The sequence below is a fragment of the Ascidiella aspersa genome, chromosome 8 (genome assembly GCF_963924565.1).
Source record: "Ascidiella aspersa chromosome 8, kaAscAspe10.2, whole genome shotgun sequence".
NCBI lineage: Eukaryota > Metazoa > Chordata > Ascidiacea > Phlebobranchia > Ascidiidae > Ascidiella > Ascidiella aspersa.
In genome coordinates, this window is record NC_139454.1 from 11,430,328 (window position 1) to 11,452,290 (window position 21,963).

At 38.6% G+C, this 21,963-nt stretch overlaps 1 protein-coding gene across 2 annotated transcripts in view; it reads right to left on the reverse strand.

The window, feature by feature from the left end:
• The window catches only part of LOC146136109 (cGMP-inhibited 3',5'-cyclic phosphodiesterase 3A-like), a 48,656-nt gene continuing 26,693 nt past the window's right edge, over positions 1–21,963 (reverse strand). For both annotated transcript variants that reach the window (XM_083395377.1, XM_083395378.1), the window contains 15 exons: positions 20,971–21,105; positions 18,461–18,559; positions 14,287–14,426; positions 13,055–13,152; positions 11,288–11,326; positions 9,957–10,102; positions 8,145–8,348; positions 7,061–7,172; positions 6,333–6,443; positions 5,701–5,879; positions 4,732–4,996; positions 3,826–3,965; positions 2,934–3,099; positions 1,997–2,156; positions 1–1,732 (listed from right to left, as the gene is read on the reverse strand). In XM_083395377.1, coding sequence (XP_083251503.1) covers positions 1,480–1,732; positions 1,997–2,156; positions 2,934–3,099; positions 3,826–3,965; positions 4,732–4,996; positions 5,701–5,879; positions 6,333–6,443; positions 7,061–7,172; positions 8,145–8,348; positions 9,957–10,102; positions 11,288–11,326; positions 13,055–13,152; positions 14,287–14,426; positions 18,461–18,559; positions 20,971–21,105 — 2,247 coding nt within the window. In that variant the 3' untranslated portion in view covers positions 1–1,479. The remainder of the gene's footprint in view (positions 1,733–1,996; positions 2,157–2,933; positions 3,100–3,825; positions 3,966–4,731; positions 4,997–5,700; positions 5,880–6,332; positions 6,444–7,060; positions 7,173–8,144; positions 8,349–9,956; positions 10,103–11,287; positions 11,327–13,054; positions 13,153–14,286; positions 14,427–18,460; positions 18,560–20,970; positions 21,106–21,963) is intronic.

Below are 21,963 nucleotides of genomic sequence, written 5' to 3' on the forward strand. Positions count from 1 at the left end.
ATAATTCTTGTATTTGTCAACGGGAGTAAAATAACGTTTTGGTCAAAATAAAGAGAGTCACAATACACGTAACCGTTACGTCATAACATCATCATTATTACTACTCTTGAAGATATGTCACAACATAAAAGCTGCGAAGGAGGTTTCGTTATATACAACTATAAAAGTGTCAGCGACGTAACCAAACTATGGGGCCATAGAAGTGACGTAACATTGTTTTCAGGGGGCCCGGTTCATTTTGAAACGTTTACCAACCCAAAAATCTACACAATACGAGGTTTAGTGGCGAGCGCATATAACAGTTAATTTACTTTTCAAAGAATCTGTTGCATTCATGTTTCGACAAGTTTACCGGTTCAGTAACTTATTTGAGGAAAACTGTGCTGAGAAGTTAAAAGAAGGACAATAAGTTATTGTTTCCTGAAATAAAAAAGATTTCGTGGACTAATATTGCTAACAACAAGCATACGAAAACTATTCATTGTATATTTTTTTTTACAAACGACCAACTAAATGTATGGCAAAACTAAGTTATTTAAAAAAAAAACTCCAATAAGTTGTTTTCTTTTTAGTGAGCGTCTTTACAATGCCGTTATTTATTTTGGATTTAGAAAAATAAAACAAAATGTATTTAAATAAAGCGGCAGTTCGAAGAATGCCTTAGTTTAACCGCAAAACCATTTAAATTAATTGAAATTGTTAAAACAAACCAGCGCCATACAGACTTTGGCTGTTAGTTTATCGAATCAGGATGGCTTCGATATACGGAATGTTTTAAACCAAAACTACTCTGCACTGTTAATAAATACAAAATAAAAATACACCTAAGTTATTTTTCCAAACCTGCAACTTTACAGAAAGGACGCAAATTTTCAAAATAAAATATTATTTGGGGGTTAAAAAGTTTTTTTAGATTAGATTTAAGACACGGTTCTTGATCAAACTTAAATAAGGAATGTTTTTATTCAAATTATTGCTTTCTCTCAAACGGTATCAATATTCGGAGAAATAGAAGTGGTTAAAAAATGTTGCTATCGACTAGCGAAAGGCAACCAAGCATGAAGCTTGTATATAGCACACCAGCCCCCACTAGTGGCAGGGAAATCGCGTAACAGCATGAGCTGACGAACGTAGTTACGCCGGTCGCTTTACTGCAGCGGAAAAAAAAAAAAACAACGAAGAAACGAGTATGACGCGAACAAAAACGGAAAGAAAAATGCGCAATAGATAACAACATATATAATTAATTAATTATATTTATAAGTGTTTACAAAATAGAAAAGAGAAAACAAAAAAACTAACAAAAACAAGAAAACTCGTGCAATAGGGTCGCATCTCTCTCTTTAGGTAATTTTGGTCCCTACCAACAACATTTGACCTTTTGACCCGTCCTCGCCCATGACGTCATGACCTGACCTTTGTTACGTCATCAAGGCTGCTACGTTACTCCATGGCGTAACAGCTCGACATGCAGTGACGTCATTTCGGGTCGTCTACATTGTCATTGCCAACGATAATCTTTGGAGGTCGACTCGTATTCGTTGGTGACGTAAACGCGGTTGTTGACGTCGCTACAACGTCAAAGTGAAGAGGTTGGGACAAACTGGACGGCGGAAATACGTCATCGTCTGTGTCTTGTGGTACGCCGCAGCGACAAGCTTGAGCAGGCACAGCCGTTGGCCGGTGGAGGAGCGTGGCCGAGTGAGGCGATTTTGAATTTTGTCTTTCCCGTCTAAAAATGTATTATAGTGGTTAAAATATTCAAGTTTTTTGTTGGGAGAGAAATGTAAGTTAGTAATATGCGAAGGTAAACTGCATCTAAAAAACTAAAAAAAATAAAAAGGTTGTTTTAACCAAGCGACAAAGATCATTTTATACCACGGGCGGCAAGGCTTCGGACTTAAATAAAAGCAGAAACGAAAACCAAGCACTGACGACAATGCTTTGGTGCAAACATATCGTTGCTTTCCAGTCGAAAGTATACGCAAATATATACCTGGACAATCGCACGTCGACAGGAAGAGCAAGTTTGAAGGCCTTATTCATTTCCTCGTGCCCAGAAGCGAACGAATTTAACTTCCAAAAGTTGAGGTTTTCCTTTAGCTGTTCCAGTAAAAGACTTTTTCGCTGGGCGGCGGCAGAATCCAACGCTTCATCTGCAGCACACAAGTTTAAGTTTTACAGCAAAAACAAATAATAATAATAATAATAATTAAGAGGAGCAAAAAACTTGTGATGAAGAAATATGTGTTGCCTGTTATTGTAATACAAAATACTTATTTGATCTGTTTACCGCTGTTTATAGGTGGGTAAATTAAAAAAAAAGAAAACATTCAGTGTGTCCAGTAGATTAATGAAACCCTACCTACGGCTGACGAACACGTCACATAAAAATCCTCATGCTGAATATGCATATGTTTTTTTGCATTCAAAACAGTACACCCAAAAAAGTAAAATTTAACCACTCATAGATTTATTGTTTGAAAAAATAGTGTTTGGTTAATATTGTGGGTTTACAAACTGTAGTTAATCCAACCCAAAATTGTCAAGGTCTGTTAAAACAATATTGTTCTGACCTACATGAACAGACAAACTGCAATATTAAAAATGTATGGAAATTCTCTTTTTATCAACTTTTTTGTTCTGAGCAATGTTTCTGTTCCTAACTTTGCCTCGCAATTTGACTTTTAACTACCTGTGATTTAACATTCTTAATTTGGGTTTACGTGAACCTCCTCATGTTGAAACAGTTAAAAATAATAGTTAAAATGCCCCTTTGGGTGTGCGAGTATTCCAAAGCGTTCAGTTTGTGCCAATTATTTTATATGAGGTGCACCGCGCATATGGGTTAATTAAAACTGAACCCAATAATAAATTCAAATTTTGCATGTTTTTTTTTAAGTTAGAAACGCTGTGATGTGGATGCGACTAACCTGAATCGTCCTCGACAGCACCAGCAAGCACCCCCGTCTTGTGCATGACGTACACGATCGGCTTGATCAGGTTGTTGATGAAGGTCCGCTGCAGCTCTGCCACTTGAGGGAGCTCGCGGTCCATGAAGGGCGACACCGGGACGTTGAGTTCCCGCTCCTCGTCGCCCTGACAACCAGTTAAACAACATTTTGAATTTTAAAAGAAAACACCGGGCGGTTAGGGAATTAACCAGCCGTACAGAATTTGCCAAGACATTGGCTATAGAGAAAATGCTCTACGCAAGACTTGAATTGACGACCTACAGGCTATTGAACGAATAATATAGGCTGGCAAAAATAATCACGATGGTGGTGAACCAAAATACTCATTTAACCAAACTTTATGTTATGAACTGCGTTAAGCTGTAAAAATATCTTCTTTAAATGGCGCTCAAAAGATTTCTTTAGAAAATTATTTCTAAGTTCTATAATCCAGTCTCGTAATTTTTTATTCGATGTGTGTATTTAATGTGATCAATGGTCATGCCAAAAATTATTTTAGAGAATGCCAAAAAATGTGATGCGCGCTGACTTCGCTGTTTTTTGTCTGAAATCTTTCTAAACATTGATAATATTAATACGTTCCATGGACTCAACAATGAACTTTATAAACAAACTTCATTTGAAGTTTGGTTCGTGGACTTGGTCAGGAGTATCAACGAGCATTCCAATTGAGGTTTGGATTTTAATTCGGATTTAGGATTTCGATTTTCGCAATATTGGCTATCTTTATTTTTATTCAATATGTGACAGCTAAGCGGCCAATGAATTTTATTACCAATCAAAATGACAAGATCCAAAAAATTTGAGTTTTCCATCCCGAGTGTGTCGGAAAGGCTCGCTCTGCACAAACCTGTATAAAGAATTCCTCGCAGATAGCTTTGGTCCAGGTGATGTGCAGGTTGCGGTGCTTGGCCGGGCCACCGATGTCCGCCAGCTTGATCACCATCTGGCACACCAAGAGCCGATCCTCGTCCGCCGACCAGTTGATGCCTGGAGCAATTAAGGGACAGTGTGAAAAAAACGACGTAAAAACGATATGCTGTCCAATCATAGTTAGACTAGGACGGGATACACATTGAAGCGTATACAAACACTAGGAACTTTAATGGGAATTTATGCGGCAACAGTTAGAGAAAACCCTCAGTATTTTAGCCGAACAATAAATCGTTCATAAATTTGTAGAGCGTTTTTGCCTGGGGACCACAATAAGCGCCATGCCAGAAAAAAGGGATTGTAAACTTTTAGCAGACTGATTTTAAGGGGTAAAATAACAAACAATCGTTTGTTTATTGATGTGAAAACAAAATCGTCGGCAATTAATATGTAGCGTTTTGTAGCTATAGACATTTCGAATAAAACTATAGTAACAGTATTACAGCATAAACAATGGAAGGGTATTTAATTTAAACGTTGTTACTAGCAAAAATATTGTGTCATCACCCGCCCGAAGATTTTAAAAGCGCAATTGTTGTTGTTGTTTTTTTAGACGAGCCCAAGTTAACAAGTTAATGCGAAAAACCGATTTCACTGAAATAAAACAAATAAAAAAATAATTTGCAAAGGCTTCCATTGGTCTTTTGAAACCTATTTAATTCTTTGTAGCAAAAAAAAAAAAAACAAAAAAAAAAACGATTTGATAGCTAGAACAAAATATAACATTTTTGAAGCGTATTTCATTCAGTGTGAAATGCGTAAAAACTTTACCACTCTGCCAAAAAAGTAACAATTGATAAAAAAAGGGACTTTAAGCACCCACCGGTTTTCATGAGACAGTTGGAGTCGCTGTCATCCTCGGCGGCCGGACGCGGTCGTTGCGACTTGCTAGTGAATTGCGAGAGGATGTCGAAGTGCTTCTTCAGGTCGGTGGCGAGGATCGCTTCGACGATGAGGAAGCGCAATCTCTTCCACTCTGCCGTGGTGAGGTTCTTGAGGAAGTCGAAGTTGCGGTTGGAGTAGAGAAGCTCCCAGGATGCGGACGCGTGGTGGTTCTCCAGCACCGAGCGGTCGTTGTACAGAATCGCCTGCGTCGGAAAGTGAGAAGTTAAAAAAAAAAATTGTTTTTTTACGCGTATGTGTTTTTTTTAGCTAGGTGTTTAGTCGTTGTTAGAAATTTCCGAAGAAGCTTTTTGCGATTAAAAAAAAAACGCATTCTAGATATGTCTCTTTTTCATTTTGATGAGTAATAAAAAGTTTTTAAAACTAGATTGATCGAATTGCCGTTTCTTTCTTTTAAAATAAATCGGTACATAATCAACTGTTTAATTGCTGTTGAAAAAGAAAACTGTAATGATTCGGATTTTTGTCCAAATCTCTTTTTTTATAAAACACTTTGAAGTGACTGGCGTTTGATGCGACAAAACATATGACAAATCAGAAAACTAGTAAATATTTTTGTATTGCATAAATTACTCCTAAACATTGCATTCTCCAAATGCAAACGTAAAAGTATACTTACTCAATGTGCATGATATTTTAAATATACCTCCGTCATTAATGCCAAACAAATCTTCAATTTTACACGAAATTATTGAACAGACAAAAAGGTTTAAAATTAAATAATATTAGACTAAGATGGCGCCATATAAGCTCTCGGTAAATCGCTAAAAAGACAGTTCAACATCGGAGTGAAATTTTATTTCGGGCGTTTTGTTCGATCCTAAATCCGTAACAGAAGCACACTCAAAAACGCAAATTTCGAGATGAGCCTATAAGCGTTGGTACTTACCAGGGGGTGCCTTGTTTCGACGAGGAACGCGTTGGTCCGGCCAGGATGGTCGTAGTCGTGCATTGCAGCCGCCAAGTACAAAGACATCAGCTCCAGGGCGGGGATGGACTGGGCCAGGGATCCGTGGCCAATGTTATTTACTTGTCGGGTCTGCGACGTACCGGTGCCGCTATCGGAGTCTGCGCGTGACATAACAATCGAAGTCGCGTCGTTAGCAGGGCCACGCCGGCAATTTTTTAGAGAGGGGTGGTGGCGGATCAATAAGATCGATGGTTGGGCTAAGGATGATTGACGCGCTCAAAAAGGGTCCACTTTGACTCTATTTTAGATCTCGCGTAATAAATTCGGACAACGAAAAAAGGGAATAATGGTCGCGCGTGCGCCAGCAGCATTAGCTTAAAAGCACCCGGTGAAAACCAAAACGGGCGCCGTGCAATTCCGATAATGGAAACACAGTGGAAAATCTTTTCTTGATATACATCACTGAAAACTCGCCACAATGGCAGTGTGTAAACAAGCGACATCTAAACAACAAACATTTAACTTCTGCAAAAAAAAACTCAGGGAAGAAATGGCGAGGCACCGACACGAATAAAGGGTTTTGGGTTGAGCCAGTACAAACTTCTACCGACCTGAGGAATCGGAGCTTAATGGCGGGTAGTAGTCCTGAAATCCCGGTATGTCCTGTGTTGAGAGATACCAGCATCCATGGAGTACATCAGCGGCGTGAATGCGGTTGTGGTCTTAAAGAGGAAAATATAAATGGTTGGTAACAGATATGTGCTAGAAGTAAAGCTTGGCACGATTTTTTGTCAGTTTTGCTGAGTGGTGGGTATATAAAAAAAATCCCGGAATTGCAATAAAAGGCTGCAAATGACGAGCCTATTCATTTGGCGAAGTATGCAAATGTGCGAAACGGGTGTGATAGCGGCTCACATCTAACATAACGAAATCAATCTAACGTCTTGGGTCCAGGCAATAAATAGCTATAGTTTTATATAGTGCACCCAAAATACATCTCAAAACAAAGCATCCTTGGTCATTTGTGAACAATCACAAAAAGGTTTTTTAGGCTAACTTCTTAAGCCTCATTAAATGTTATATTTCAGGTTTACATTTCAGTGCGTTCGGGACAAAACAATTTTCTACACCCCTATAATTTTATTCTAGTGTGATGTCATAATGAATTCACACATTAATTCCGTATTACATTTATGCAAGGTTTCACGTTTTACGTTGCTAAATGTGCACTTTTAATTTAATAAGTGTGCATTATTTGCTGCCAAAACTCAAAAAAAAAAAAAAAAAAATGTTACACAAAAAATATCAACGTAAAGCTGCTTAAAGGTCTGCAACTTACATGGTATAAGCCTGTATCCGCTCTCGAGAGCTATCATGTAGTTGACAAACTCCTGCTTTGGAATCCGAAAGGTGGCAAATAAGCCGGTGTCTTGGAACAACTTAAACGCCATCTGCGTAACATTTTTAGGTAAATAAACTTAAAAATTTCAGATTAGGCTTGAAATTATTATTATTGAAGTTAAAGAAAACTATATTTTATTTCACGTGCAAAGCTTGGCGTGTCTTCGTGCATACTCAAGTGGAATTGGAAATTTTTGTGTTTTAAGACAAACGGGATATTTCAAAAGCTAAACACGCGGGTTAGTTTAAGCCCAAGGTACATTTAAGCATTATTAGATTCACAGGCTGTGGGCGATTACTATTCGAAACAACTGCAATACTGTGGCAAGCCTAGAGCTTTACAAACTGTAGGTCGCAACGCGAGATACAAAATGACACAAACTAAGGCAAAACACAATCCTTAAGTGAGTTACAGATGACTACAAAAAAATGAGTGCAGAGAACTAAAACTATCTATTGATCACTATTAAACAGTAAGGGTCGTTTAAAGTTGTAAAAACAACTAAAAGGGATCACACATAAATAAGTTTGACAAGCCTTATTTTCGGAAGCAGTAACCCATATCTGACCTTAAAAGATTTTATTTCTAAATGATCGCTTTTTGCAACTGAAACAAAAGTTGAGTTCGCAAACTGAGTTGGGCGAAAAATATATTTTACAAAATATCCCCTATACTTGAATTGGACCAAGTTATAGTTAAAATTCATTGTTTTTATTTTTCCTACAGTATTTAAGTAATACGTGTTTCCGGACGAGCGTCATTTTACAAAAACTCGACTTCAACATTAGTGCAAATTTATTTCTTTGACTTTGACTACGGTTGCAAAGACTGGACTAGTTTGCAACAAAACGATTTATAACCGAGTGTTGCTCATAACGTTGATTGTTTACATAAAACTGCTGGATGAGCAACACTCGGTTATACATTATGTCTGGCAGGAATAGCTTTTTTCATGTAAAAGTTATTTCTTTAACACACCGAACCTCGTATTAGTGTTTAAAACCAGATCTCAAGCACATACTTGCGACAGCACGCAGGGCGTCTGGTCGGCAAGGTCGAAGATCTGAAAGTTCCAGTTATAGACGCTGCCAAGCAACGAGCCCTGGTAGTCCTCAAAGAAGAGCGATCCGTCGTCCTCCTCCTGGCTGTCATGGCAACACTCGTCCTCCTCAACGATCTTGCCCTCGCATTCCTTGAACAACGGAAGAACCGACGAGTCCAGATGCTGGTGGATAAAAAGAAATAAAAGATCGCTTGTAAAACGTTGGATCGATTTACTGAAGGTTTTTGTACTTTGTAGTAGTGTTGACTTTAGTCCATTACTTGACTTAAGTGCACTTAAGTCACTGTTTTCAAATGAATTGACTTGACTTAAGTCTTTTAGACAAATGACCTGACTTGACTTAAGTCTTTTAGACAATGACTTGACTTAAGTCTTTTGGACAAATGACTTGACTTGACTTAAGTCTTTTGGACAAATGACTTGGGTTGAAATAAAGTGTTTTTTCAAGTATTTTTTATAAAATTGTGCTATTTATCCAAATGTTTGCGCATAAAACAAATTGCTTGCTATACGTTGCGTTTTTCTTATTTTTTAGTTCAGTTATTGTTCAAAATCGTACTAGTTTAAAAATTATAATAGTTAAACGTTTTATTTTTATGACAAGGACGTGACTTGCTTTAACTATGGAACTGGGACTTGACTTCAGTTATTTATTCAAAAAGACTTGATTTGGAGTTAAGTGATTTTTCAAATGACTTGACTTGGACTTTAGTCATCTTAAAATGACTTGTTTACAACACTGCTTGGTAGGATGTAGTGGGTAGGGATGTAGTTTGTTCCGAGAACAACAGCCGATATTTTGGGCTAAATGTTTGGCCGTCCGATCGGATACAATATTTTATGGTGAAACAAGAAATCTTGGTGAAATTAAAACTTTTCGAGGCAAACGTATTTTCTTTCAGGATATTAAGCCGAAATTTGCTTTACCGCTTTAATTGCCCATTATAGTTTAATATTTTCTTTAAGTTGGAAATGTTGGATAAGCTCGCAAACTATGATTGAAATGCTAAAAAAGATTTTGATCGGCCACTGTAGTATAGGATGAGTACCAACAATAAATACTAGATATTTCAAATCGGGAACATTTATTTCTCTAAACGAGTGTTTCCTAATCTTTTCACCTCTCAGTGCACCTGTAACGTCTAAAAAAGCTGAGCCGAAAGAGAAATTGAAATATGATAAATAAAGAATCTTTTTGTATGTTAGAATAACTTTACAATTCCCCGCGGCGCTCCTCGCATAGTTTCATAGCGAACATAAGGACGCAGCCATTTATTAGAATAAAGCTACCTCATAGATAGACCAAAATATATTTTCGAACAGCAAGCCTAACGTAAAGCCGAGCTTAGTTACGAGTAATTAAAACATAATTTTCAACAAAACTCAAAGTGATCAACATCGCGAAGTAAAAAAAATGGTCCACAATGTCGGCTTTTCTTTCCTGTTTAAAGTACTCTAAAGCAGTGCTTCCCAACCAGGTCACGAAGCTATTTTAGGCGGTTCGCGATTAGATCGGAAAATTATTGCACTGTCATTACGTAACATTTATGCAACAATCACAAATAAGTAATATATAGATGTGTTATGTCGCAATAACTATTTGAGTAAGTACACCAATAAAAAAGATGCAGGGTTTTATGTAACTTTATTTGTTTGGCCATATCTTATTGTGGGTTGCACAATAAAACTTGTATTAAAACTGAGTCATGAACTGAGAAAGGTTGGAAAGCAATGATCTAAACGACCTAAATTTCTCCTCCGCTAAATTACCTCGACCGAGTCGGGATTGGCGAAGAACTGTTGCGATGAAGGCGTCTCGCATCCATTCATCTCGTTCACCGACTTGGAGCGGGCGGCGGGAAAGTCCCGAGCCGGGGAGTCGTCAGTGTCGCCGCTTTCGTAGTCGGAAGAAACCACTGCAAGCAAGGAAAGTTGAAGGGGTAGGAAAAATCTGGCTACGATTCTTAGAGCGCTAGAAATTTATCAGTTTGCAAAAGACGCGCCTTGAGATAAATTCATAACTCTGGTGAGTCCAACGAACATGCGAGCAAAAAGTTTTCCTCGAATATTAGGAGTTATGCATAAAATAAAGTTTTCCTCGAATATTAGGAGTTATGCATAAAATAATTGGGCATCGGTAAACAGACCAATCTAATGCTGCATGTGAAGTTCTGCCTTGTATTTCAACGACGGAATTTGTGTTCGTCGTCCAGACAGTGTTTAATTGTAATATGGTTACTTTGGCGAACAACGTGATTTTTTTGCTAAGTTTTCGGAATGTAATCTTGTCTATAAGGAAATTACCGCTTATTCATATTCTGTTGTAAGTGATACATCAGAAGCAGAACACTGCACCGTAACTCTACTGGAAGTCGTATGGCCACGATCTGTACGTTACCAAATTTCAGGATATCAATAATTAAAATTCGATTTAATTACGACGAGGGGCTTCGAAAAGTGATCGTATTAATTACGGCCTTGCGCAACAGCGTAAAGTAAAAGCATCGGCGAATCAATGCAAAGTAGATTAAATCGCGGCGTTCGTCGATCGCATACTGCGGGAAATGGAAGACTGAAATCCCGCCAAAGATTAGGGTTAGGGTCCATCTTGTTTACACGCGTTAGTGTCAAAAAAAAATTAACGAAAGAAAATCGATGATCTGCTGCCATCTGGCGGGCGAAGAAATTATCGATTTTTCCAACTGATCAAAGTAGGATTTCTATCTACCTACGTCATTCGGCTGCGCGATGGCCTAACCGGTTGAGGCGGGCGCCATTAGGTTGCAATTTAAAGCAAACACTAAATTTGCCAATGTATACAACACTGCACTGATCGTTTGTAAATTATGGAATTTATCGATAAATTCCGGACCGCACATTAAAAAAAGGCTTACACTGCAATTGTATGTAAAACATCAATAGATTTTATCACTTAACAAAAATAAATTACGTTTTTACAGCCATTTGCTGAATTTTGCTATACAATATATACTATAATTACCGAAAATAACGGCCATTTAAAATATGTACGACACAGTCGACTAATGTAGGTAAATCTTTCGAGAGTTAGATTGGACCTTTAAGCTAAAATGTCAACTTACGTTTTCTTGAGCCGGCATATGACGACGAAAACGACGTTACTGTAACAAAACGTCATACATTAGAAAATTAGAAATAAATATATCACTGGCGTGGCTTGTTCAACAGTCTGTTAAAAAGATAAACGGACTTAGAAAAATATACTCCCAAATTTTTGAAAGGGTCATGTTAGGCCAGGGGTGTTCAACATGACAAGTGTGGTACGCGGCCTAACAAAAAATGGCACGCAAACCCCCACAAAATACAGCCAATTGTCAAAAAACCTAAATTTGTTATAAAGCCAATTGTTATTGTTTACTCACAATACAAAACAATCCCAGCAATTACGATAACAAACAATTACTTCTGATATTATGACACTATACTGTTTCATTTTTTGTGTATAAAAAGCGCTTTTAATATTAGAAAACAATAGTTGCTAAACTTTGGAACGGGAAAAAGTTATAAGATTAAAATTGGCACATCGGCATGTTTGAGCCGGACACCCATGTGTTAGGCCAGGGGTTTTCAACCTATGGACCATGGCCCAGCAGTGGGCCACGGCAGTGTTTTCAGTGGGCCACAGAGCTTGGCATACAACGATACCAGAAATCATGTCATTATGAACACATACGAGTCCGACAGATAAATAACAAACACCTCGACGTAATGCTATGTTTGCAACATCATTTGTTTTTGCAATACAATGTGTTGGGCTTGTTTTTACAATGTGTTTTCTCGCCACCCAACATGTGGTACGGATGCCGGGAAGGTTTTCCAAACGTAACAATCGCCTTGCTGACGTATTATCCTATGTTACGTTTATTTTTTGTTTGCGAGCATTAATTTTGCCTGGTTTAAGACAGTGCTCCCACTGCTCCTGCAGCGACATTTTCGTAGGTGTGTTAATTGTGTTTCAGGGTACTTTTTAATCATTCGAATTAACACGAAAATATATATCTCATCAAGGTAAGTGTTTTGACCTTATGTATTATTCCAGGTGTAAATTCATGAACTTCAATAATATGTAAAACATTTTTAAAACCTACGTTACCTTCTATCGCCATAAATCGAATATTGACTTAACCACCAAGAACTATACCAGGAGTATAAAAACACAACAACTGTTTTCAAATTTTACACCAACGTGGAAAGGGAGATTAACCATGCGCTTGAAACCCATAAAATATCATGAATATATTAAGTAAATATATTATTGGCATTTTGTGATAAAGTATAATTAGTCTTGAGAGTTGTTTCGAAAAATATCTGAAGCTACAAAATACAAAGCACCAATGCCCGGTTTCATTTTCCAAATGCTATTTAAAGCTCTCTGTTTTCCGTCCGCTATTGCCGGCTTCAGAAGCTTTCAGAAAGTTTGTAAAACCGCAAAATCAGAAGATAAAGGAATGTAATACGTATTATAACATTTTCGGCGCATTTCATTATAAACTGCTCCTTTTTCGATTGCCTGCCCAGGATATTTGCTGCCCCGCTTTGTATATTAAGCTACTCGCCTGGGCTGTCCCAAGCCACGCCATTAAGTATGGGGCGACCTAACACATTTGAAATAATGTACAAGCTTTATTAATTTATTGTATTGTTGAAACTTGGCGTTTTTCATCGAACGTTAATAATAATGGGCCAAAGCCATTTGTTTGCTAATTTAGTGGGCCATGAGCAAAAAAGGTTGAAAACCCCTGTGTTAGGCGAAATAAAACAACGATAAACTCGAAATGTCAATTTAACTCTGCGAGGATAATGTGGCGGTAATGTGACGTGGCACTCACCATTGCTCTGAATAATGGGGAAAGTGCTTCTTCGTCCCATCCGGAGTTGTCCGCCACAAGGAGGGCTGGCCTTTGACAGATCGAACGGAGAACCACTGCTGAAATCGTTAACAAGGTTGTAGAAAGTATAACATGTAGTAAAATAAATAAGTAAAGAAGTGATACTGAAAGGGGCAATGTGTTACAGAAAAGAAGACAGAGCAGCTAACGAGAACTAAACGACAGTAAGCTTTTCGTATGGAAGGGTCACTGGGTTAGATGTAAACCATTAACGATTTAAATATTAATTAACCTCCAGGATGTCGACGTTAGACACCAATCAAATGGCTTTTATATTTTTCGGAACAGCCAGCTAACCAGTCGGCCTGAATGGAATACTCGCGCCAACTTCCCGCCATTGCTCCCGTCGCCATGGCAACCCTGGGCGTAGCGGGAGCAACGTCCCAAGTTTTCCGCGAAATTCTCCGCCCTCCCGGCCAATCGGTGGAGGTGACATAGGAGGAATTTGCTAAGCAAACAGACGGCGACAACAAGCCACAATTCCATTAAAGAACGAGGAGAAGTGGCTGTGAGTGACACGTGTTCGATATGTGACAGCCGTAGCGAATGCACTCCTTCCGGGAAGACGCCGATGCACAAGTCGCATCGCTCGAAAATACGCTCTTTGTTGCCGTGAAACGACGACAGGATAAACAGAACTGGGTTTCTGCTACGTAACCGCTTCTTTATAATTATGGACTTTTTAAGTATGTGTTGCGTTATCTTTAATTTTATTTATGAACTCGAACATTTAATTTGCGAGGACATTATTAAGTTGCTACAAGTCTTGTTAAATTAACAGGGGCAAATACCATGTTTCTTACAAACAGAAATGATGAAATTATATTCCGACATAAAAGGACTTGCATAATTGAGGTTTATATTATGCCACATATTTTTTTCACACGTTCAATCAAAAAAGTCAACGTGAGTATTCCAACTCAATACGCATAATGTCTTTTTTAGTTCGTCGTAGGTTTGGCGATCAAAGAAATTAAAAAAAACACCAACGGTACATATTCCGCTGCCCAACTTTTTCTAAAATTGAAAAAAAAACATGAAAGTGAAGGCTAATCGACAAACATTGCTCCGAGATACTTCATAAAAGGACAGAAAGGCCAATCTTTAAAAAAAATGTGTATGCAATAGTAAGTAAATGTACGGACCACGCGCAATTACCCCAGGAAACTTACATGGGCGTCTTGTCCTTGACCACTTTTATCCTGACTGGTTTCTCTGGGGCAGGTTCCTCGGTCGGCAAACCCGTGGCCGTTGTCGTCGTGGAAAAGATGTCGCGGTGCGCTCCCGACCAATCAGATACGCGGGACGGTCGCTACACACAAGAGGTCAGAGGTTACTCGGGGTCAGGGGTTCATCGCGGTCAGGGTACTAGGGGTCGGAGTTTGCAGCCTTGCTTCAAGAGTGGGCTGTCCGAGCGAAATCGATTAAGGTGAACAAAACGTATAGGGAAAACCGTTCGCATTCCCACAAGGCGGCTTCGTAAATAAATTAGATAAGATAAAAGATTCACGTTCTACACTGGAACAAGGACCTTAAAAGTGGCTTCACACACGATTTCGAAGCACAATTGGAAAATCGTATTTATATGGTTTACCCAAACTAGTGACACTTTTGCGGTCGAATTTGCCTTAACACTGCAGGACGTTTTAACGTTCCTAATGTTGAGTTAAATTTTGGTGGCACTATATCTCGCCTCGTACTACCTTTAAGGCTTCTAAAATCGCATGAACATCACAATTACAGCAAAACATCTTGCTAACCTTTCTGCATAGAATAGCACAATAACGGCATACAACCTTGCGACATAGCAATAAACATTTCAGCTAAAATAGAACTTACTAAAGCACGTACAACCACTTCACTATCGAGTATTAATAAGATATTCCCTGGGAAATTTAAAGCTAAGTCCACACTTAGAAGAACACACTGAAAATTGGCGGGGTTGCGACAAGCCCAACCCAGGGTTATAAAAAAGGCCAGTACACGTGCGACAGTCAATAAAACGCCGTCTATTGACGCAGGTACAACTTGTGCGGCAACAATGGGCATTGTTATACAAAAAAGGCCATTCACACATGTTTTCGTTTAAATGTCGCGGCACGCTTTTTTTGGGGCTAGGCAGACCTACGTAATTGTGATGTCATAAACTTGTCTGCAGTTCTGCCGTGAAAAGTTTTAGGGCCGATTTTTTTTCAAGTGTTTTGCCCTGACAGTATCACCGAAAACAGAATTGTATGAATGTTGATGTAATGTGTGACGTCACGACCGGACCTTCCACATGGGGTACGTCACAGAAACCAACATACAAACGAATACGCGTTTGAAAAGATTTACTAATAAGAGGAGTGGTAAAATTTCCTAGCAGTTTTCAAAATTGAATAAATATTACATATGTTTTTTTTAATAATAAACCGTTAACAAAAGGTGGATTGGCTATTTTGCGAGAGTAAAATGAAATAACATACAAGCAGTTCCTAAACAAACTGACCTTGAAAATTGTTAAATAATTTAAAACAAACGTGTTGAAAACAATTTGCGCCTGGATAGACAGCACAAAGTAATTTTTTAATTTTATTTTGACAAAATAATCGTTACGCGGCCCGGCCTTAGGACCGTATCCCTAGGGTGGCGAGTCCACCTGACCACGGTTTAACCTTGTTCATCAATCCCACATCTCGCTTCTCTACCAATGTTGCAGGATTTAAAAGTAACAATAAACCAACTGTAGGGAAAGCTAGGTCCCGAGGTGGTCCACAGCAATCGGCACACTTAAATTACTGGCGCGGAAGCAAAACGCTATAATCGTAGTAATTTGTTACGCGACCAAGAAAGCTGAATAATAACACTAAGTTATACTTCAATGCTAGGCTTGCGGTTTTTGTGGCTTGGTATCAGGACGCATCGGCGTCAGGTTGGTACCCAGCAAGTGTCCCACCGATCCCTTTGCAGACTTTGCCTTTTTAGGCCAAACCTTATACCACGACAATGGAGATGGGAAGAAATGGGACTTGCGAATCGGCTGAAAACGCACAATGACATTAAATATGGTGGTTTTACCACTACAAAAAGGCTCACTTAAAAATGAAGCAAGAACGTATTGTTAAGATTTGACCAAGTGGCTATAGTTAGCATAATTAAATTAAACAATAAAGTCTATGTTGTAGCGTATTAGTATGTAGATTTGGAGCACAATGGTTGGAGGTTGTAGTAAGACGCAATAAGAATATCAAAGCCCATACAGAAGTAGGTATCATTTTGAACGTTTTGAACAACTCTTTATTCCTTTTCAACATATATGTAGATTTAAAACACATGGCTTTATGTAGATTAAAATCACACGGCTTTGTTGAATTACGTAAATAACATTTTTCATTTGTGCACTGTTCTAAAGATTTCATAAAGTGACCACGTACCACCTATAGATTAGTGGTTCTGCAAGTATGCGCGAGCAATAATTTTTTAAAACAAGTTGCACCTGGTTTAACAAACAAATAGGGATAACTACGATAACTAATTTCAAAAATATACAGTAAAAGCTAATGTAGTTTTACGAATTAAACGAATGTTAAAGCACTATCAACACAGTTCATAGCTTATCGTGAGTGCACATAGCTAAAAAAGCGCTTAAACTATTGCGGTCCCTATAGATGCTGGTAATCTTGGTTAATCCTGACCTTACTTATGGACTTTAAAAAATTTAAACCGAAGCCGGACATGTCTGTTTTAAACAAAGTTAGGGGTGTCTAAAGTTCATATTTGCCAACCTCGCTTTTTACCGCGTTCTTAAACGGCTTAACTGGCTAACTTCTAAACTCGTCATTGTGCCAATCAGCAGCAAGCCGACTGGCAGCGTACAGTTGCTCCAGGACATGACTCAACCACTGGAACGTAATTACACGAGGTCGCTGTCCCTGCATATCCAAAGTACGTCATTGCTTCTGTATGCAGCGGTGACTGTGCTTGCCTGTCAGCCGCCCGACACACTCGGCCACTTGGTAATGTAGGTAAGGCCTGCTGCATTACGACCTCGCACGAACGCTGTCGCAATACGTGATCTACTAGCGCAATAAGTGCCATATGTGAAATGAGGACTGCGTACGTATAGATGTACACGGTTCTCCAAAGGCAGTCCAGAAAACCCAAAGTCGAATTGGTAACAAAACACATCAAATAATATAAGCAACTAAATTATAAAAATTGTAATGTGACGGGTTTGATTGCAACTGTGGCAATGAATAGTATTTCACACCGACCCAACAGGTAACCTACATCCATGTGCATAAAAAAAACTTGAGTAGAAAATGCACAACATTTAATGTCGGACCATATTAAGTTTTAGAAATATGTTTTGGTAGTGTGAATTAGAGGTAAATTCTGAGTCATTTAAAAGGAACAAGGGAGTTTAACGTGTTTATATTTGTGTATTTTCCAGATCAACCTTGTGTTTACCCATTAAAATACCCGGAGGCCTTCGAAAAATTAAACAAGAGTAGATTGTTTTCTTTCCCCTCGAGCTTGCCGAAACAAATTTTCTAGTGTTCTTCAATCGTTTTTCAAATATTTCAATACGTTTTAAAAGGCGTCAAGATTGCATTGGTTTATTATGTAATAATATGGATGACGCGAAGCCACTATAAGTAAATTTTTAAAGGCGTTTCTAAACCATTTTAAATAAACTTAAACTAAATAATAAGTGGATAAGTTAAAATTACTTAAAATGTTAAACAACAATTAATTACTGATTTTTTAAGACCTAAAAAATGAACGTGAAGTTTCCTATGAATACCGGGACTATCATTAACCATGACCTTGACCTTGAGTAACTCAACACACTTGAACTGCCGTAAACTCACAAGCGCCCTGTAATAACCTTTTTCACCGTGGGTGTGTCTATTTGTAACAACTACAAACGAAGTTAAAAGGCATGCTGTTGCTTACAAGTGCCAGGTTACAAAAAAACATAAACCAACTAGTAAAAAGAAGTCTTTAGTAAGATTGAAACAAGAATAACTCCACTTCAACTCAGCAATGTACAATACAGGTCGTTTTTTATCTGTTTTTTTTTACCATACTGAAATGAGTCGTATGGGTTCTATACTATAGGTTTTTACAAACACGACTAATCAAACCCCTATAACGTTAGTGGTCTGTAAACAAAATCAACACTTCACCAAACGTTATTTGATCGAAATTTGATCGAAATTTTCACAAAATAATTTTGCTACGTTAAGAAGCTGCGATTGGCAAGTCGTACCAAAGTCGTTGCAATTGGTATTGACAAGTCATTTCTACGTTGTACACCAGACTCAATTTTTATAAAGTAAACGTAAAACCTGTAGTACTTACGTTTCCGAGTGTATGTCGTGGTCCAGCAGTATCCTCGTCCGATCCATCAGTGGTGCTGTCGTGCAGCCAAACCACTTGCCTCGGTTTTATGTGGTCGGTCTGTGTTGCAAGCGAAGGGACGTAAATGAAATATTCAAACAAGGGGCACAAGGTTTATACACGGCCTTGTCGAAAAACAATACGCCTTTTTTATTTCAAATCATTTTCTGATCTCATCGTTATTTTAAGGGGTCATCATACCTGCCCTAATAGAGTCTTAGTTTAATTTTTCACATTAAAATACACTCCCTGGTGGCGTTTGCATAGCTACTAAATAACAATGTATGTTATGTGAAGTAATCACATGATTCAAGCTGTTTACTGCTACCCAGATGACCCCAATTATATATACTACTCCCTTACGGTCCTCCCGTCCCTGTAAATTGTTTATCAGATCGCATATATTCAACAATTTTTACTGAGTAAATTATACCTGGCTGGATTTCCGCATAAAGTAATTACTAATCACGCTACACCTGCTATTTCAGAGTTTTGATTTCTTTCCTTTGGCTTGAACCATTTTTACTCTGTCGAATTTGCCTTCATGATAGGTTATAGCCGATAACAACCTTGCCACACATCCGTGATAAAATCACTACAAGTGACGAGGGTTTAATTGGTCTTCTCAGGTTATTAATATAACATCTGTTACGTCTGGTTTCTAACCCTGGATGTTAATGGCTTAAATCCGGGCTTTTAGATTATCTTAAAGCGTTCGAAATGGCCTTAATTTAGACTGGACAACGATAGATTTAGAGCTACGTAATTTCCGGAAGTTGATAATATGCATATTAGTTGGCTCATGACACGTTCGACACGCTTCGCTGCGTCTGCTCATCAAAATCGCGTCCATCCTATGTTTGACGTCACACTTGCCGTTTGTAATAGAACGTTGCGTTGCGCCAGAAGTGAAAAGTTCGAATGTTTCGGCACGGTTTTGTTGCAAATTTCATTCCGAGTCAAAAGTTCGCTAAAGCTAGCCGAGGCTAGTTACTGGGAAGACTTGCAAATCAACCAAAGCAATTTGCAATTTTTGGTTACTTAGAATCGTTGCAGAGCATGTGATTTTAAACATGTTTAGTAGACGGAAAGCGCACATGGATTACTTTTTTGATGATAATTTTGGAAACACTAATACTATAATTTTTTAGGCATTTGAGGATAGTTACATGTTGTGATACAAATGTGGTCTTCACGAAAGTGTATTGTCGCCATTACAACCTTGCAGTGATCCTCGATCTAATATTACTATATCTGTTTTAAGTTACCGAAACTACAGAGTAAAGACAAATGCTAAGACTTTACAGCCAATGTCTAAAGCTTTCACAAAGCGTACAGCACTGCTAACCTAACATTTCTTTCTTAAATGCTTTTGTGGTTCAAACAATGCCAGACAACCACAAAAAGATGAAAGATTTTCGTTAAACCTAAAACACCAACTTACACTCTGTATTACCTACACACTACACAGCATTTGCCGTCCTTTTCAGTCTGTGCCTTCAAATGTCGACCTGCCAACCCACTGTGTACGCTCCGCACTGGTCTAGTGCTATCCAACTCAAGTTAATTAGCCTCGCTAGTTTCCGCAAAACGTGCTCCTTTAAAAAAACAAAACAAAACTGGCGACCTCCTCAACCGAACCAAAACCCGATGGCGATAAACCGCACTAGAAGGCAACTCGGTGCGTGTGTACGTGGTTGCCAAGCTTGCATATATGGCGATAACGTGCCGAGCGCACGTCAAGGCGAAACCATTAAGCCGGATGAGTTGTGGAAAAATTGTTGTGTCTACACACGCGTTCCGTCAGCTCCAGTTTAGCGCGACTTGAGAGCGTCCGACCGCGGCAAAAAATCGTGGTGGGATTACAGATCGAGCAGCGGATTACACACAAGGTAGCGGCCAATTTGCGAGTGCACGGGAATTCGCGGTTTGACCTGAAACGTCAGGTTCAACAACCTTTGGCAAGTGTCATACTACATTAGACCTGCCAGCGAGAAGCCTGGTACATTGGCCACGGGATTCGAACGGCGGGATTTTAATGGGATGCAATCGAGAGTTTTTCAACAGGAGTGCGGCATTGCGTGAAACTTGTCCCACAAAGAACTTAATAATGGACAAAACGTGTGCAAAGACTCATTCTTAGCTGAATCAATGACGTATTTGCTTTTCAATTATATAGACAGTTAATGCAGTTTCAAAATGGGTGGTTAGTCAACTACTGCCTTGTATACTATTTTCAAATTAATTCACACAAAAAAATCGCGCCACGTTTAAATAAAAATAATAATTTTACCAGGCTGTTTTCACTTGACTTATTTTTTAGACTCTTTTTGTTTTAAACTTTTCTCTGCCATTATTATCAGAACATCTTTATTCCAAAGACTAGCAAACTTCACAAGATATTGTTGTTAAATCTACTAACCCGATTTTGATGGGGCGAAGAATAATTTAAAATGATAAAAAGTATGTACCTTATAAGGTCGCAACAGCTGTTGTAACCGCTCAATGACCTTGGCGGCTTGACTTGGATCGTTGGAATAATCCTCCAAGGTCGATTGTACGTCCACGAGTGTGGTCGTATCCACCAGCACTGATGACATCATCGCCTGTGGGGTGGAAGCAATGACGTGATGTTGCTTTCGTGGCGTCATAGAGGCAGTCATTAGTGACGTTATAAACACGCGGTTATACCACTATTTATTGCCTACTGGTGTTTGTTGGTAAACAGTTGAACGCATCTAGACAATGAAGAATAATTGTATACTTTATAAATAATAAAACAACCACCTAATGTTTAAAAATAATTGTTATATGCAACGGTTAACCACAATTTTGTCCATGTTTTTTGGCTAGCTTGGGAATCTCCACAAAACATGGAGCAAAATCTCAGCGATTTATGGACCTGAACAAAGTCCCAATCAAAGTTTAGAAGCATCTTCCGAAACCAAAACAAATATCAGTGAATCATTATTAAAAGCAAATCTATAAATTAGGGCAGATAATGAAACTTTTTTTTAGGCAACGCAGAGCCCAAAAGCAGTTTTAACTGAGTCCACTTGTAATTTGCACGAAAAGGAAAATTAGTTCACCGAAGTGACAAGTGTTGAAGCGGCAAAGGAAAAGGATGACGCGCGACTTGGCGGAGTAATGAGCCAAATCATAGCAGGATTAGAATATTTGTTTAAGGACAGAGCCACACGCACTTCGCGCTTTTCAGTTTACACATCATTATTTGACTAGTTTACACGGCCAATTTAAAAGCGACATCAAGAGCGTTTTTGCACCTTTAAAGTTCATTTTATTCCGACGGAGTTAATACAGGAGCGGCTTACAATTTCAAACGGCTCGACAATGGCCTTTCATTCATCATTCGGTTCCAAAATGTCGACAACTTTCCAAAACAAGCGCAGCTGAATTAACAAAAAAGTCGATACGTTGTATCGTTGACCGGATTATAGCACTTC